Genomic DNA, 18180 nt, shown 5'->3' with positions numbered 1-18180 from the left:
GCTGTAATGGAAAGAATAAAGAGATAGTTAAAATGGGTTAGAAAGAAAACATCAAAAGTGAGAGAAGGAAATCACCAGGAAAATAAGGAATAGAGAATGCAAAAGAAGAATAAAGAAAAGGTCTGATGGAAACCATCAAGAGAATATGTGAGTTTCCATTTCCCAACCCCCTCAGATGAATAGTCTAGTACGTGCTGGCTCCGTGGACTCCCTTTGAGTCCTCTGCTGGTAACAGGCACTTGTAAGGATACCAGAAAATTGTAGACGGGTAACGGAAGATAGTAAGGAAATTTATAACTATAAGAACTAATTATAGACGCTTCCCGTGCTCTCGGCTCTACCACTGTCCACTGCCATCCCGCCGCCCACCATGGCCCTCCTGCACTCTAGCCGTGTCCTCTCCGGGGTGGCTGCCGCCTTTCACCCAGGCCTTGCGGCCGCAGCCTCTACCAGAGCCAGCTCCTGGTGGACCCATGTAGAAATGGGACCCCCAGATCCCATCCTGGGAGTTACTGAAGCCTTCAAGAGAGATACCAACAGCAAAAAGATGAACCTGGGAGTTGGTGCCTACCGGGATGATAACGGGAAGCCTTACGTGCTCCCCAGTGTCCGGAAGGCAGAGGCCCAGATTGCTGCAAAAAATTTGGACAAGGAATACCTGCCCATCGGGGGACTGGCAGAATTCTGTAAGGCTTCTGCAGAGCTGGCCCTGGGTGAGAACAACGAAGTGCTGAAAAGTGGCCGGTTTGTCACCGTGCAGACCATTTCCGGGACTGGAGCCTTAAGGATCGGAGCCAGTTTTCTGCAACGGTTTTTTAAGTTCAGCCGAGATGTCTATCTGCCCAAACCGTCCTGGGGAAATCACACGCCCATCTTCAGGGATGCCGGCATGCAGCTACAAGGTTATCGATACTATGACCCCAAGACTTGCGGATTTGACTTCAAGGGAGCCATAGAAGACATTTCAAAAATCCCAGAGCAGAGTGTGCTCCTACTTCATGCCTGCGCTCACAACCCCACGGGCGTGGATCCGCGTCAGGAGCAGTGGAAGGAAATCGCCGCAGTAGTGAAGAAAAAGAATCTCTTTGCGTTCTTTGATATGGCCTACCAAGGCTTTGCAAGTGGTGATGGAGATAAGGATGCCTGGGCCGTGCGCCACTTCATCGAGCAAGGCATTAATGTTTGCCTCTGCCAGTCCTATGCCAAGAACATGGGTCTCTATGGTGAGCGTGTGGGAGCCTTCACTGTGATCTGCAAAGACGCTGATGAGGCCAAAAGGGTGGAGTCCCAGCTGAAGATCCTGATCCGTCCCATGTATTCCAACCCACCACTCAATGGTGCCCGGATCGCAGCAACCATCCTGACCTCTCCAGACTTGAGAAAGCAATGGTTGCAGGAAGTGAAAGGCATGGCCGACCGCATCATCAGCATGAGGACCCAGTTGGTCTCCAACCTGAAGAAGGAGGGATCCTCCCACAACTGGCAGCACATCACCGACCAGATTGGCATGTTTTGTTTCACGGGCCTGAAGCCCGAGCAGGTGGAGCGGCTGACCAAGGAGTTCTCGGTCTACATGACAAAAGATGGTCGCATCTCCGTGGCAGGGGTCACCTCTGGCAACGTGGGCTACCTTGCCCATGCCATTCACCAGGTCACCAAGTAATTACCAGGGTGCAAAGGGACAGAGACCACCTTCCCATCAGCCTTTGTTCTCATGAGAGTCACGTGCGCAGGAGAAGGGGGGTGGATGGTGGTGAGTAGATCATGTTTCCAACCACAGTGCATAAGGCTCAGCGATTGAATGTGTTCCTCGGAAAAGAGGCAGGGCAGAGGCTTCCACGGCTGGTGTCTGGAACTTTGTTGGCTCCAAACCAAACTCTCCTTCATCCTTCTGTCTCCAACTTGTCTGAAAGAGTTTACACATGCAAGAAAATCATGTCAGCACCAAAAACCTGTCAGCCACGGCGTTGGAATAGAAGCTTTACTGAAGCATCCGGCGGTGTCGGGGGCTCACCTCTGGACCCAGCTGAGACCGCTCACATTAGGGGTTGTGAGGAGAAAACCTAGTTCCGTCGTTAACCGTTGTCCTTGTGTTTGTCCTCCCAGAATGAGCAACTGTGTCAGCAGCTCACATTACAGGAATTCTGCTTTACAGAAACCAAGTCTGCTGCCCCTGCAGTGAGGGCAGTAAAAGATGCTGTCTGTCAGCCTGTCTCCCTCTTGTCATTGCTGTCTGTAGCCTACAGCTTCATCCCGGGCTGCTGGATTGACCATTAGCTTTATCCTGTCAGGATCTGTGTAGGATGGAGAACGTAGTTTCCTGTTCATGCCAGACCCTCCTTTCTCAGCCAAGAGCCATGGAAGAGGGGGAGTCTGCACCTTAATTTGAGTGTCCCCCTTCAGCGATTGACTTGATCCTCCCGGGATGGGCCTCTGCCCAGCTGGACCCCTTCCCTCATCCTGGCTGCACAGCCTGTCTCCTCACATGCGCCAGACAGTGCAGGGCAGGATCAGGAGATATTCTGGGGTCTGTGTGCTGCCAGCCCGGCTCCGACTCCGCCCTTTGGAAAGATAACCACCATCTGCTCTAATCATGTAGACTTACTGCCGCCTGGTTTCTCTGTTACAATAAAATTACTGTAGACCCAAAAAAAAAAAAAAAAAAGAACTAATTATAAAAAAAGCATAAAATAGATAACTGCAGATAAATACTGGATTGTGCTACTATATACTTTCAGAAAGAAATTTAAATAAGAGCTATGTGTGTTATAACTATAATAAGTGAGTACCTTCTCCATTAGGAGGTGATGACTAAACACAGGTTATAATCCATACTGTTTGGTGAGAATGTCTTTTAGAGTTTGAGTTCATGTCAGTGTGAGGAATACATTTCCATAATCAGAAATCATGGAAATCAAACCTCATGCAGCAAATAAGTCACCACCATTAGATTGCAGCTAAATCAAATAATCTCATTGCAGTAAACTGTTTCTTAAAGTACACTTTACATAAATCAACTAACAAACTCATTTTAGATGTCCAAAGCATAATCTACTTGATTATTTTTATTTATTTATTTATTTTTAATATTTATTTATTTATTATGTATACAATATTCTGTCTGTATGCCTGAAGGCCAGAAGAGGGCGCCAGACCTCTTTACAGATGGTTGTGAGCCACCATGTGGTTGCTGGGAATTGAACTCAGGACCTTTGGAAGAGCAGGCAATGCCCTTAACCACTGAGCCATCTCTCCAGCCCCCATCTACTTGATTATAACAAGCGGTTTTGGTAAGGCATCAATAATTCCTAGGAACTGTTTGGGTAGTTTATTTCTGTAAAACAATTAATATATGAGTTTTACTCAGAAGAGAAGCAGTTTATCAGTGGTATTACTTACTGACTCTTTACTAAGTGTTTTCTAACTACTCCAATATAGTACGAAGTTGGACTCATGGTAGAAATGATGCAGTCAAGACTCCAGTCGTTCTGTTTCAGATGCTGCTATTTAAGAAGGATTAGTTGACATAATTGAACATGATAAGCTTGAGTATATCAATAATACTATAATTATAAAATAAGTTTTAAAACATGGTATTTATTTATCATTTAGTATCGAATATGTTGATTGTCATAATGATGAACATTACTTTTAAACTCATAACAATGGGGATATGAAGATGTGACTAAAACTTTCACAAGTGCAAAAAAAAGAAGTAGTGGAGTTAAAAATTCCAAGGCTGTAGTCATTCTAACTTCCCCACTGTTTGCTACAAAACAATTGCTACAATTTTGATGGTGGGGTTTGCTGTAAAAGTGAAAACAGCTGCTTTTTAGGATTATTAGAATATTTGTGAGAAGGGGCAGGCTGAGGGGAATTATAGTGTTTGTTCATATGCAAAGGAGAATTAAAAGAAGGGAAAAGAGAATCCAGAGTGTGAGAAGCAGAACAGTCGTGGACTTAGATGGGTATGGGGAAATGTTGCCTCTCCTGGGCCCCAGAGCATCCTGGGAAGAGATCGAGAAGACTGACCCGAGGCCCAGAGCAATGCGGCACTGACAAAGCTTATAGTGAGCTGAGCCTCAAAGCCCGAGAGGACTATGGTGCAGAACTATATGACAATATGTACTCATAAAATGGTTGCCACTACACACTCTGCTTCATTTGCACACTCCAGAGCCTCTGTTGAAGAGCCGTCCCAGAGCCCCTTTCACCTCCTTATTTCTCAGTGTGTAGATGAGGGGATTAAGGGCCGGTGTCATGACAGTATAGAAGAGGGAGATGAACTTCCCATGGGTGTGGGCGTATGAACTGTTCGGCTGGATGTAGATGGCAGTAATGCTTCCGTAGAAGAGGAACACCACCATCAAGTGGGAGCCACATGTGCCCAGGGCTCTGTGCCAAGCCTGGGCTGACTTGATTCTCATAACTGTCTTGACTATGTATCCATAGGATGTCAGTATCAGTGCTAAGGGTAAAAGCAGCAAGACCAATGAGGCCACAAAGAGCTGGACCTCGTTGGCATGAATGTCCACACAGGCAAGCTTGATCATGGAGGGGACCTCACAGAAGAAATGGTGCAGCCATAGGTGGCCACAACGGGGAAGCCAAAGAGTGACTGTTCCCTGGATGAGAGCATTTCCTATTCCACTGATCCATGAGATTCCTGCTAGAGCCCGGCAGAGCTGTGGATTCATCACAGCTACATAGTGGAGAGGTTTGCAAACAGCAGCATAGCGGTCAAAAGCCATTACTGCCAGAAGAATACACTCAGTAGAGCCCAGAGTCAGAGAGACATAAAGCTGCACAGCACAGCCCACAACCGTGATCGTCTTGGCTGGTCCTTTCAGGTTCCACAGCAGTTGGGGAACAATACTGGTGGTGAAGCAGATGTCCACGAGGGAGAGGTGAGTAAGAAAAAAGTACATTGGGGTTTTGAGTTTAGGATCTATTGAAGAGATCAGAATAATTATTGCATTTCCCACCAGAGTGAGAAGATAGGAAATTAGAATAACTATGAAGAGCCTTCTTTCCAGCTCTGGCTGGTCTGAGAAACCCACCAGAATGAAGTCGCCATTGACGCTGCTGTTAATCATCCCTGCCACCTGGCGTAGACAAGGTGGAGAACATTGCAAATTAAGGGAAAGTCATAATATCAAAGTCCATAAAATAATTCAAAATGCTGACATTGAAGAAATTTGCAGTGACTGATGGTTCAGGGTCCTTTAGAAGCTGAAGTAGGTTTTGTCCAGAAATGGTGCAAGTTTAGAGAGGCTGCTGTAGAAGCTGTCTTTGCGTGAGTAGACGCTATGAGGAGCAGAGACAGTTTGTTACAGAAGAAAATGCATAAAAAGAATAAACATATCTTATCCATTTATAACTTATAACAATTCAGTCAAATTAAATAAAACGTTTAGTGTCTTTAATGTTTGGTATAAATAACAATTATTTAAAAAATCTACTTTCTTCAACTATAACCCTTAAACTAGCCATTATTTTAGTTTAAATATATGAACAACAGGTTCTGGAGATTGTAAAGGCTACTTTTGTTGTAAAATATCCAGCATTTGTTTATTGATGAAACTTTTTAACATTTATGGGTTCAGAAGTAAGTTTCACGTGGGAATCATTAGCTCGTCCTGTCTCCCAGCTGCCGGTTTGGGCAGATGGGATAAGGCAGTGGATTCACACAGCTCCCCTCCTCAGCTGTATGGCTGTGGGTGTAGTTGCTGACTTTCTGGTTTTGCACTGAATTGAAAGTGAGTGAATCTGAATGTAGCGCACATTTGCTAACTATAACTGGGGCTCCTCAGGCAGGTGAAAGAGGCTGCTTCAATATGTACCTAATATCACCTTTTTCTCAAGGATATTAAAGGAACAACTTTAAAATTGTGAAATATTTACTGCCTCCTTTTGTGCCCAGACTGCTCCTATGCCCGTGTGTAATGCACTTGGTACCTGGCATCAGTACAACCACCCAGACCTTAAAATTATTCCTTAACTGCAATTAAATATCCTTATTGCTTTATATTTGGAGAAATTAATTGTGGAAGTAACATATGAGATAATTCTTAACTATTGACAAGCTTCACTTATCATGTAAAACTATTAGAGAACACTGTGAAAATTAAGTCTGAGAAGGTCAGGTAAGGGACCCAGATATCCAATAGCCAAAAACCATGTGAAGTACCTGACTGATGACTAAAAATGAGGAGAGGGCTACACAGTGATTAACAAAAATATGAAGGAACTCCTAAGGAGCAAACCATCTTATGTGCATACATCTATACACACATATACGTATATATGCATTGTTATCATATATGTATATATACAACAGGTACATATATGTTGTATTAGCTTATATTAAGTATAACATATATTTATTATGTATAGTTCTAATTCTAATAAAGGCATTCATAGTTACATACACATGAACCCATACAAACACACATACATGATTATCATTTTCTCACTTTGTTGCCATTAAGGAATGCAATGAGGACAAATGGAATGAAGACAGATATACCACTTCTGTCCTACTCCTGCTCATGGGCATCTTATCCATCTTGGCCAAGTGAAACACTTCGTATCACTTCTAAGATACTCACAAGCACAGGCAGCCTCCAGAGAATGTGATAGGGCAAACTCATGGCCATAGACCAGTTCTCTAATTATAAGAATATACTCATCTTGGCTTTTTAGAAGAATTGTTTTTCTCCTTGATATACTTCTAATCACATGTGAGTTCCATGCTCTTGTTTAACCTAGGTGAGCAAGCATCACATAAAAACCAACTATTGTTGAGAATAACATACATGCAGAAACATAAAACCAAATCATATGTGGTAGAAAACTAGTTGACAGAAGATAATTTCCTTCACTCTTTCATATGAATAATGTTAAAACAAAAATGAAGGCTGAGCCTTAGAACTCACAATGTTAACACCCTCAAATAGTAGCCCTGCAATCAGTGTCTCAGACCCTGTGTTGACTGTAGGGCTACTATTTGAGGGTGGAATTCTCTGAAGACCAGAAATCCAGGAGAGATTATACAAGAATAGAGGGCACTGTGCTGGAAAGGTTCCAGGGACACAGATCTCCCATTATGGTAATTAACCTCATGCTATATTGCATCCAAAGCTGAACTATCCAGAAGGCCATTCATGAGCAGATTATGTTGTTTTTCTAATCTTTCAAAATTATTTAAGTATAAGGAAAAACCCAAAAGTAGAAAATTTTGCATTCATAACCCACACATATATAATTTAAAAATCAGCTGTTTTTATGTTAAATTTCCATCAGTAATTTATTTAGCATATATGTATGTACATGCTTACTGTGCAGATAACATTAAATTCATTTAGCCATAACCAAATGTATTACTACATTCTTTTTTCATATCTACCCTACCACATTCTCATATGTTTTGCCAGGCCCTGCGTAACTATTTCTACAAATTTAACCAGGTGCAAGCAAAATTATGTGTTGCTATTTTATCTGTGCATTAATTCAACACCATCTTTATGAGAATCATTCATTTTGACTCAAACTAACAGCAGAGTACAACCTCCACCCACACTGAATTTTGTAATTTTAATAAACCATGGACCACTTATCTATAATGGTGCTGGTCGTTATTTTGTTTTTGAGTTCCATATTTAATAGAGAATGCTGCTCTGCGTATTTTTGCATGTATTTTGGGGTAAATAAAATGTTAAGTATTTTAATAAAATATTTTGGCACAGGATTGTTTAGTCACAAAATATGCATGCATCCAGAGTTGATGGATCTGTGGACATGGGTATATCCTCCACATTTACACTGCGCAAGCAGATACCCAGCATCTGGGTCACACTCAGCACTTTCTGCCCTTTTAATTTTAGTCATTTTGGTAGTATGCAAAGGGTATCAACCATAATCTTCATTTGCACTCCTTTGATGACTACGGAAGTTGACTAGTTTTTAATCCTGAAATTTGCTTGAGAAAAGCCAGTTCTACCATTTTGGCCAAATTAAAGACGGTTTTATTAAAATGTTTAACACTGACCATGAAGGAATTTAGTCCAGGACATCACCTGGAAAGTTTCCACCATACTTTCCCATAAGGCTTTGTTGTTATTTTTCAAGAGCTACAACTCCCAGAATCCTAAGAAGTTACCTGGTCCTTGGGCACATGGGACAGGTGGGACTTACAGGTTAACTTAGGGTCTAACATAGATTGTCTTTTTAAATATGTCGTGGAGAGAGTTTACATTTAGTACTTGTTCAAGTCTTTAGATTTTTCAAAATTTATTTTTAGAAAAGTAGGTTTTAAGTTTGAAAAAATGGGAGAATATAGAAGAGTGATGCCTCTTGAAGATTTTTTTCTTATTTAATTCAGTAGCAGAGACTTACAGGTGTCCCTTAATATGTTACGTTTGGATATACAAACTAATAAAATGCAATTTGTGGATATGTAAGTTAATATAGTAGGATGAAGTCAGATAAATCAAACTAATAAATTGTGGCTTGTGTTCTTTATTTTTCAAACATATTTGTGATAATTTTATGGCTGAGAATTAATAAGAGGAAATTAGTAAAAGGAAAATACTTCATTGTAAGACAAGTATTAAAGTGAGTACTCCTGTGTGTAGTTCTGAGCAGTAACATTGACTATATTAGAACAACAGGTGATTCTCAGGTTGTCAGATCTTAGAGGCAGGAAGATGAAATCTTGGACTCACATTTATTTCACCAAACACTAATTGTTTATTTTTACTTCAGGTGATAGTATTTTGTCAGTTTTTTTCAAATACATTTGTGGAAGTTCACTGCTGTCAGAATATAAATAACGATAGCAGAATTCTCAGAATAACTTATGAGTTTATAAATCAATAATTTAATTACTTATCATAATTCAAAAGAAAAGACAGTATGTTCAATTTTGGGTATTTCTAAATTCATAATTCAAAGGAAACGGAGAGCTGAGTAGTTTTAGTATACCAAGTTATTTTATTTTATTTTTTGTTTTTTTGTTTTTTTTTTTTTTTAAATTTATTTATTTATTAAGGATTTCTGCCTCGTCCCCACAACCGCTTCCCATTTCCCTCCCCCTCCCCCGATCAATTCCCCCTCCCTCATCTGCTCGAAGAGCAATCAGGGTTCCCTGACCTGTGGGAAGCCCAAGGACTGCCCACCTCTATCCAGGTCTCGTAAGGTGAGCATTCAAACTGCCTAGGCTCCCACAAAGCCAGTACGTGCAGTAGGATCAAAAACCCACTGCAATTGTTCTTGAATTCTCAGTATTCCTCATTGTCCGCTATGTTCAGCTAGTCCGGATTTATCCCATGTTTTTTCAGACCTAGGCCAGCTGGCCTTGGTGAGATCCCAATAGAACATCCCCATTGTCTTAGTGTGTGGGTGCACCCCTCGTGGTCCTGAGTTCCTTGCTCGTGCTCCGTCTCCTTCTGCTCCTGATTTGGACCTTGAGATTTCTGTCCGGTGCTCCCGTGTGGGTCTCTGTCTCTGTCTCCTTTCATCGCCTGATGAAGGTTAATATTCCTGAGGATGCCTATGTGTTTGTCTTTGGATTCACCTTCTTATTTAGCTTCTCTAGGAACATGAATTATAAGCTCAATGTCCTTTATTTATGGCTAGAAACCAAATATGAGTGAGTACATCCCATGTTCCTCTTTTTGGGTCTGGCTTACCTCACTCAGGATAGTGTTTTCTATTTCCATCCATTTGTATGCAAAATTCAAGAAGTCCTTGTTTTTTACTGCTGAGTAATACTCTAATATGTATATATTCCATACTTTCTTCATCCATTCTTCCGTTGAAGGGCATCTAGGTTGTTTCCAGGTTCTGGCTATTATAAACAATGCTGCCATGAACATAGTTGAGCATATACTTTTGTTGTATGATAGGGCCTCTCTTGGGTATATTCCCAAGAGTGGTATTGCTGGATCCAGGGGTAGGTTGATCCCGAATTTCCTGAGAAACCGAAACACTGCTTTCCAGAGTGGTTGCACAAGTTTGCATTCCCACCAGCAATGGGTGAGTGTACCCCTTTCTCCACAACCTCTCCAGCAAAGGCTATCATTGGTGTTTTTTATTTTCGCCATTCTGACAGGTGTAAGGTGGTATCTTAAAGTTGTCTTGATTTGCATTTCCCTGATCGCTAAGGAAGTTGAGCATGACCTTAAGTGTCTTTTGGCCATTTGAAGTTCTTCTGTTGAGAATTCTCTGTTCAGATCAGTGCCCCACTTTATAATTGGGTTGATTAGCCTTTTACGGTCTAGTTTCTTGAGTTCTTTATATATTTTGGAGATCAAACCTTTGTCAGTAGCAGGGTTGGTGAAGATCTTCTCCCAGTCAGTGGGTTGTCTTTTTGTCTTAGTGACAGTGTCCTTTGCTTTACAGAAGCTTCTCAGCCTCAGGGAGTCCCATTTATTCAATGATGCCCTTAGTGTCTGTGCTGCTGGGGTTATACATAGGAAGTGGTCTCCTGTGCCCATGTGCTGTAGAGTACTTCCCACTTTCTCTTCTATCAGGTTCAGTGTGTTCGGACTGATATTGAGGTCTTTAATCCATTTGGATTTGAGTTTTGTGCATGGTGATAGATATGGATCTATTTTCATTCTTCTACAGATTGACATCCAGTTTTGCCAGCACCATTTGTTGAAGATGCTCTCTTTTTTCCATTGTATACTTTTAGCTCCTTTATCGAAGATCAGGTGTTCATAGGTTTGTGGGTTAATGTCAGGGTCTTCTATTCGATTCCATTGGTCGACTTCTCTGTTTTTATGCCAATACCAAGCTGTTTTCAATACTGTAGCTCTGTAATAGAGTTTGAAGTCAGGGATGGTAATGCCTCCAGACAATCCTTTATTGTATAAGATTGTTTTGGCTATCCTGGGTTTTTTGTTTTTCCATATAAAGTTGATTATTGTCTTCTCCAGATCTGTGAAGAATTTTGATGGGATTTTGATGGGGATTGCATTGAATCTATAGATTGCTTTTGGTAGAATTGCCATTTTTACTATGTTGATCCTCCCAATCCAAGAGCAAGGGAGGTCTTTCCATTTTCTGGTGTCTTCTTCAATTTCTTTCTTCAAAGACTTATAGTTCTTGTCAAGTAGATCTTTCACTTCCTTGGTCAGGGTTACCCCAAGGTATTTTATGCTATTTGTGGCTATCGTGAAAGGTGATGCTTCTCTGATTTCCCTCTCTGCTTCCTTATCCTTAGTGTATAGGAAGGCAACTGATTTTTTGGAGTTGATCTTGTATCCTGCCACATTACTAAAGCTGTTTATCAGCTGTAGGAGTTCTTTGGTAGAATTTTTGGGGTCGCTTATGTACACTATCATATCATCTGCAAATAACGAAAGCTTAACTTCTTCCTTTCCAATACGAATCCCCTTGATCTCCTTATGTTGTCTTATTGCTATTGCTAGAATTTCAAGCACCATATTGAAGAGGTATGGAGAGAGTGGACATCCTTGTCGTGTTCCTGATTTAAGTGGGATGGCTTTGAGTTTTTCTCCGTTTAATTTAATGTTAGCTGTTGGCTTGCTGTAAATAGCTTTTATTATATTTAGGTAGGACCCTTGTATCCCTATTCTCTCCAAGACCTTTATCATAAAGGGGTGTTGAATTTTGTCGAATGCTTTTTCAGCATCTAGTGAAATGATCATATGGTTTTTTTCTTTCAGTTTATTTATATGGTGGATTACATTGATAGATTTGCGTATGTTGAACCAGCCCTGCATCTCTGGAATGAAGCCTACTTGATCATAATGGATAATTTTTCTTATGTGTTCTTGGATTCGGTTTGCCAGTATTTTATTGAAAATTTTTGCGTCGATGTTCATGAGTGAGATCGGTCTGTAATTCTCTTTCTTGGTTGGGTCTTTTTGTGGTTTTGGTATCAGGGTAACTGTAGCTTCATAAAAGGAATTTGGCAATGACTCTTCTGATTCTATATTGTGAAATACATTAAGGAGTATAGGTATTAGTTCTTCTTGGAAGTTCTGGTAGAATTCTGCATTGAAACCATCTGGTCCTGGGCTTTTTTTCGAAGGGAGATTTTTGATAACCATTTCTAATTCTTCGCGAGAAACCGGTCTATTTAGATCATTCACCTGGTCTTGGTTTAGCTTTGGTATGTGGTACTTATTTAAAAAAATGTCCATTTCTTTTGTATTTTCCAGTTTTGTGGCATACAGGCTTTTGTAGTAAGATCTAATGATTCTCTGAATTTCCTCTGTGTCTGTGGTTATGTTCCCCTTTTCATTTCTGATCTTATTTATTTGCGTGTTCTCTCTCTGTCGTTTAATTAGTTTGGATAGGGGTTTGTCGATCTTGTTGATTTTCTCCAAGAACCAGCTTTTTGTTTCATTGATTCTTTGGACTGTTTTCTGTGTTTCTATTTTGTTGATTTCAGCCCTCAGTTTTATTATTTCCAGTCTTCTACTTCTCCTGGGCGCGTCTGCTTCTTTTTTTTCTAGAGCTTTCAGGTGTGTTGTTAAGTCCCCAATGTATGCATTCTCCGTTTTCTTTAAGTGGGCACTTAGTGCTATGAACTTTCCTCTTAGCACTGCTTTCATTGTGTCCCATAGGTTTGAGTATGTTGTCCCTTTATTTTCATTAAATTCAAGGAAGACTTTAATTTCTTTCTTGATTTCTTCCTTGACCCAGGTGTGGTTCAGTAGTTGACTGTTCAGTTTCCATGAGTTTGTCGGTTTTTTGGGGGCAGCGTGGTTGTTGCCTTCTAATTTTAATCCGTGATGATCTGATAAGACACAGGTGGACACTGATATTTTTTTGTATCTGTGGAGGTTTCCTTTGTTTCCGAGTATGTGGTCAATTTTTGAGAAGGTTCCATGAGCTGCAGAGAAGAAGGTATATTCTTTCCTATTTGGGTGGAATGTTCTATAGATGTCTGTTAAGTCCATTTGCTTCATTACCTCCAATAATTCTCTTAATTCTCTATTAGGTTTCTGTCTGATTGACCTGTCCCTTGGAGAGAGAGGTGTGTTGAAGTCTCCTACTACTAGTGTGTGTGGTTTGATGTCTGCCTTGAGTTCTAGTAATATTTCTTTTACATAAGTAGGTGCTTTTATATTGGGGGCGTATATATTCAGGATTGAGACCTCCTCCTGATGAATTGTTCCTGTTATGAGTATAAAGTGACCGTCTCGGTCTCTTCTGATTGATTTTAGTTTGAAGTCAGTTTTGTTAGAAATTAGTATGGCCACACCTGCTTTTTTCTTAGGACCATTTGCTTGAAACACCTTTTCCCAACCCTTTACTCTGAGTAGGTGCCTGTCTTTGTGGTTGAGATGTGTTTCTTGCAAACAGCAGAATGTTGGATCCTGTTTTCGTATCCAATCTTTTAGCCTGTGCCTTTTTATAGGTGAATTGAGCCCATTAATATTAAGTGATATTAATGACCAGTGGTTGTTTACTCCGGTTATTCTTATTGCTTTTGGTAGTAGAGATTGTCTCCCTTCTTTGAGATGTGCTCGTGAAGGGTCATTAGATGCCTGGGTTATTGTAGGCAGTGTTGGCAGTGTTGGATTCCTTGGGTTGCGATTTTCCTTCTATTACTTTCTGTAGGGCTGGATTTGTGGCTACGTATTGTTTAAATTTGTTCTTATCCTGGAATGTTTTGTTTTCTCCATTGATAATGAATGATAGCTTGGCTGGGTATAGTAGTTTGGGTTTGCATCCATGGTCTCTTAGCTTCTGCAGAACCTCTATCCAGGACCTTCTGGCTTTCATAGTTTCCATCGAGAAGTCAGGTGTAAGTCTGATCGGTTTACCTTTATAAGTTACTTGCCCTTTTTCTTTTGCAGCTCTTAATATTTTTTCTTTAACCTGTATATTTTGTGTTTTGATTATTATATGGCGAGGAGATGTTTTTCTTTGATCCAGTCTGTTTGGTGTTCTGTATGCTTCTTGAATATTTAAGTGAATATCTTTCTTTAAGTTGGGAAAGTTTTCTTCCATAATTTTGTTGAAAATATTTTCTGGGCCTTTGAGCTGTGACTCTTCTCCTTCTTCTATTCCTATTATTCTTAGGTTTGGTTTTTTTATTGTGTCCCATAGTTCCTGAATGTTTTGTGTTGAGAATTTGTTGGCTTTGCTGTTTTCTTTGATCTGTTCGTTTATTTTCTCTATGGTGTCCTCAGCATCTGAGAGTCTTTCTTCTAGCTCTTGTATTCTATTGATTATGCTTGTTTCTGTAGACTCTGCTCGTTGGCCTAGATTTTCCATATCCAGCTGGTCCTCAGTTTGTATTTTCTTCTTTGCCTTCATTTCAGTTTTCAATTCTTGAACTGTTTCCATTACCTGTTTGATGGTTTTTTCTTGGTTTCCCAGGGTATCATGTACGTATTTACTCATTTCTTCAAACTTTTTGTTATACTTCTCATCCATTTCTATAAGGGCATTTTTTACATGTTGTTTAAGGGACTCTATTATCTTCATAAAGTCGATTTTTTCCATTTCTTCTGTGTTAGGTTGTTCAAATACTTCTGTTGTAAGATCATTGGGTTCTGATGTTTTCATGTTGTTTTTCGGATTATTGGGAGAATTCTTGCCTTGGCGCCTGCCCATCTCCTCCTATTGATCCTATCCAATGGGTCCTTTAAAAACCGGATCAGGTTTCCCTGCTGGCCAAGGGCTCCGCTTACAAAATGCCCTCACTCTCTTTCGTGGTTCCTGCTGCAGGCCAAGAACCCTCTCACCCCTCTGAAGGATCTTCAGGACAGGACCAGGCTCCCCTTGTGCCAGTGACCTGGCCAACCAAAGGCCTACCTCTTTGATTCGATTGTAGTAGGGCGATCTGCTCTCCTTATTGCACGCCTGTTCCCGCCGCTTGGGTCTGCCTCTGCGCCGGTCCCCGAAAGCCTCTTCCTGTATGCGGTGTTGCTCCGCCGCGTCTGGCCGCCGCCGCTCCGCCGCGTCTGGCCGCCGCCGCTCCGCCGCGTCTGGCCGCCGCCGCTCCGCCGCGTCTGGCCGCCGCCGCTCCGCCGCGTCTGGCCGCCGCCGCTCCGCCGCGTCTGGCCGCCGCCGCTCCGCCGCGTCTGGCCGCCGCCGCTCCGCCGCGTCTGGCCGCCGCCGCTCCGCCTCTGTGCGTCTGGCCGCCGCCGCTCCGCCTCTGTGCGTCTGGCCGCCGCCGCTCCGCCTCTGTGCGTCTGGCCGCCGCCGCTCCGCCTCTGTGCGTCTGGCCGCCGCCGCTCCGCCTCTGTGCGTCTGGCCGCCGCCGCTCCGCCTCTGTGCGTCTGGCCGCCGCCGCTCCGCCTCTGTGCGTCTGGCCGCCGCCGCTCCGCCTCTGTGCGTCTGGCCGCCGCCGCTCCGCCTCTGTGCGTCTGGCCGCCGCCTCCGCCTCTGTGCGTCTGGCCGCCGCCGCTCCGCCTCTACCAAGTTATTTTATTGTTATCTAAATCCAACTTAAAAATTTGTTAATTTTGCTGGCCGGTGGTGGCGCAAGCCTTTAATCCCAGCACTCGGGAGGCAGAGGCAGGTGGATCTCTGTGAGTTCGAGACCAGCCTGGTCTACAGAGCTAGTTCCAGGACAGGCGCCAAAGCCACAGAGAAACCCTGTCTCGAAAAAAACAAAAAAAAAATTGTTAATTTTGCATTAAGCATTGTTTTTGTGGATATTTGTAAAAGTGTATAACAGATAATCAAAGATATACTGCTCTTTTCAGAAACCATAGTATGTCAAACAAAAAACTAGTCCCAGGTGTGAGTACCTTCTTTTGAGTTGTTGGTTTCCAAAACAACATATGCTATTGACATTTAACTTAGTTGTCTACCAGAATTTGAAGGTAAAAACTCATTGTTGAAGATGCCACACACTTTGGTCATAGGGCACAGGGAAATCCTGTGAGTGAGTAACCAGAAATTTCCTCCATGACAGTCATATTTCATAGTTTCAAAAGGTGTTAGGAACATTTTCAGTAGAGCAAGGGTAACAACAGTCCTACTAATTTGTAAACTCTGTAAAGTACAATAATTATTTGGCTGGAAAGGTTACCCATTGGTACAACAGTGGTACAATGTCTTGGGGGACAACCAAAATCTGTCTGATTAGATTTAAGACTTACTCAACTAGGCCTATGTCTAGTACTGTCAATTTGGCCAAGAATCCATCATAGATAAGTCATGGATCTCAGGAAGACCATATTATCATTATTTTAATAAATTGATATAGTATACAAGTGCTTTTTTTTTATTTTCGAGATAGGGTTTCTCCATAGCTTTTTGGTTCCTGTCCTGGAACTAGCTCTTGTAGACCAGGCTGGCCTCGAACTCACAGAGATCCGCCTGCCTCTGCCTCTCAAGTGCTGGGATTAAAGGCATGCACCACCACCGCCTGGCTAAAAGTGCTTTCTAAATACATATTCTTCATGCAGAGATTAGTCCGTAACCTTCTCTGCCTTAGAGAACCATCTTGCTGAATTACATAGAAGTCAACGTAAAGAAACACAGTGTTTATAGTGCAAAGACTTACTGTAAAGTACTCTATACTAAGTCTCAGGGAATGCCATGGAAGAGGGAGCTTAAAGATTGTAAGAGATGAACGTAGGGGGGAAAGGATGTGAAATAGTCTCTTCTACATAAGACAAACAATTACACTCAAGAACTCAATAGCTGTGGTTGCTACACAAAATCTGCACAGGCTCAATCTAATCAATATTCCAGCATGAATGGTCAGGAGAATTTAAAAGACCCCACTCCTGCTTAAGAAGCTACAGAAAGTCTATTTCTGCACAGGGAAAGTCATTTTGGGGGGGTTGGGCCCCTAGTAGGTTTCCCAGGTTGCAGGCAAGAACCCATTGCATATATGTATGTATCCAGGCAACACTAACTGGACTCAATAGGTTATATGTATGTTTTAAAAAAGAGAAGGGAGATGAAAAGATGGCTCTGTAGTTAAGAGTATTGTAATTACTGTAGTTTCTGTGTGATTATTTAGGTCTGAGCAGTCAGGAAATGAATGAGCAGTCACAGTTTATACTGGAGAAAGAGATATAAAGGGAGAAAGGGATAAAGAACTAAAGGGACTAAAGAGAAAAAATACAAAACTATTTTTTTCTGTTGCTGATGCGTAATGCATTTGCACAGTGCAATGATTTGCCACTCATATTGGTTTAATAAAACACTTATTGTCCAGTAGCCAGGCAAGAAGTATAGGTGGTACAAGCAGGCTAGGAGAATTCTGGAAATCAGTAAGGTGAGGTTTCTCAAAAAATTGAGAATCAACCTACCTCAGGATCCAGCAATACCACTCTTGGGAATATACCCAAAAGATGCTCAATCATACTACAAAAGTATTTGTTCAACTATGTTCATAGCAACATTATTGGTAATAGCCAGAACCTTGAAACAACCTAGATGCCCCTCAACTGAAGACTGGATGAAGAAAGTGTGGCACATTTACACATTAAAGTACTACTCAGTGGTAAAAAAAAAATGACATCTTGAATTTGGCATGCAAATGGATGGAATTAGAAAACACTATCCTGAGTGAAAAATGAATGTGGTATGAACTCACTTATAAGTGGACACTAGCTATAAACAAAGGACATTGAGGTTATAGTTCATGATCCTAGAGAAGCTAAATAATAAGATGAACCCAAATAAAAACATATAGAGACCCTCCTGGAAATTGGAAACAGACAAGATCACCTGACAGAACTGGGAGCATGGAGGTGGGGGGTAGAAGGAAGGGGATGAGGGGAAGAAGAGGAGAGCAGGGGAGGGTTGCGAAGAACTTGAGGGAATGGGATAGTTGAGATGGAGGAAGGACAGATATGAGAACAAGAAAAGAGATATCTTGATTGAGGAAGCCATTATGGGCTTAGTAAAAAACCTGGCTCTAGAAAAATTCCCAGGAATTCACAAGGATGACCCCAGCTAAGACCCTACTAAGAAACAGAGGAGAGGGTGCCTGAACTGACCTTGCCCTGTATTCAGACTGATGATTATCTTACGTATCACCGTAGAACCTTCATCCAACAACAGATGGAAACAGAGGCAGAGACCCACATCGGAGCATTGGAATGAGCTCTCAAGGTCCAGTTGAAGAGTAGAAGGAATGAGAATTTGAGCAAGGAGATCAAGACCATGAAGTGTTCATCCACTGAAGCAGTCTACCTGAGCTAATTGGAGCTCACCAACTCC

General features: G+C 41.8%; 1 protein-coding gene and 1 pseudogene across 1 annotated transcript; one reads left to right on the top strand and one right to left on the bottom strand.

Annotated features, from left to right (window-relative positions):
• Positions 1-321: 321 nt before the first annotated feature.
• On the top strand, positions 322-2266 carry LOC121435363 (aspartate aminotransferase, mitochondrial-like). The gene has a single exon (XM_041634640.1). It carries the CDS (start codon positions 371-373, stop codon positions 1661-1663), a length of 1293 nt encoding a protein of 430 aa, XP_041490574.1. The 5' UTR covers positions 322-370; the 3' UTR covers positions 1664-2266.
• A 1816-nt stretch (positions 2267-4082) lies between these two features.
• LOC121435687 lies at positions 4083-5096 on the bottom strand (annotated as a pseudogene).
• Positions 5097-18180: the final 13084 nt, after the last annotated feature.

The sequence above is a fragment of the Microtus oregoni genome, unplaced genomic scaffold (assembly GCF_018167655.1).
Source record: "Microtus oregoni isolate MIOR12 unplaced genomic scaffold, Mior012 000046F_ref0000063, whole genome shotgun sequence".
Lineage (NCBI taxonomy): Eukaryota > Metazoa > Chordata > Mammalia > Rodentia > Cricetidae > Microtus > Microtus oregoni.
The sequence above is the reverse complement of the archived record's forward strand: the minus strand, read 5'-3'. Positions and strand labels throughout refer to the sequence as shown.

What these genes read in the sequence shown, in the direction of transcription:
- LOC121435363 (XM_041634640.1), top strand. Translation starts at nt 371, where the DNA reads ATGGCCCTCCTGCACTCTAGCCGTGTCCTCTCCGGGGTGGCTGCCGCC.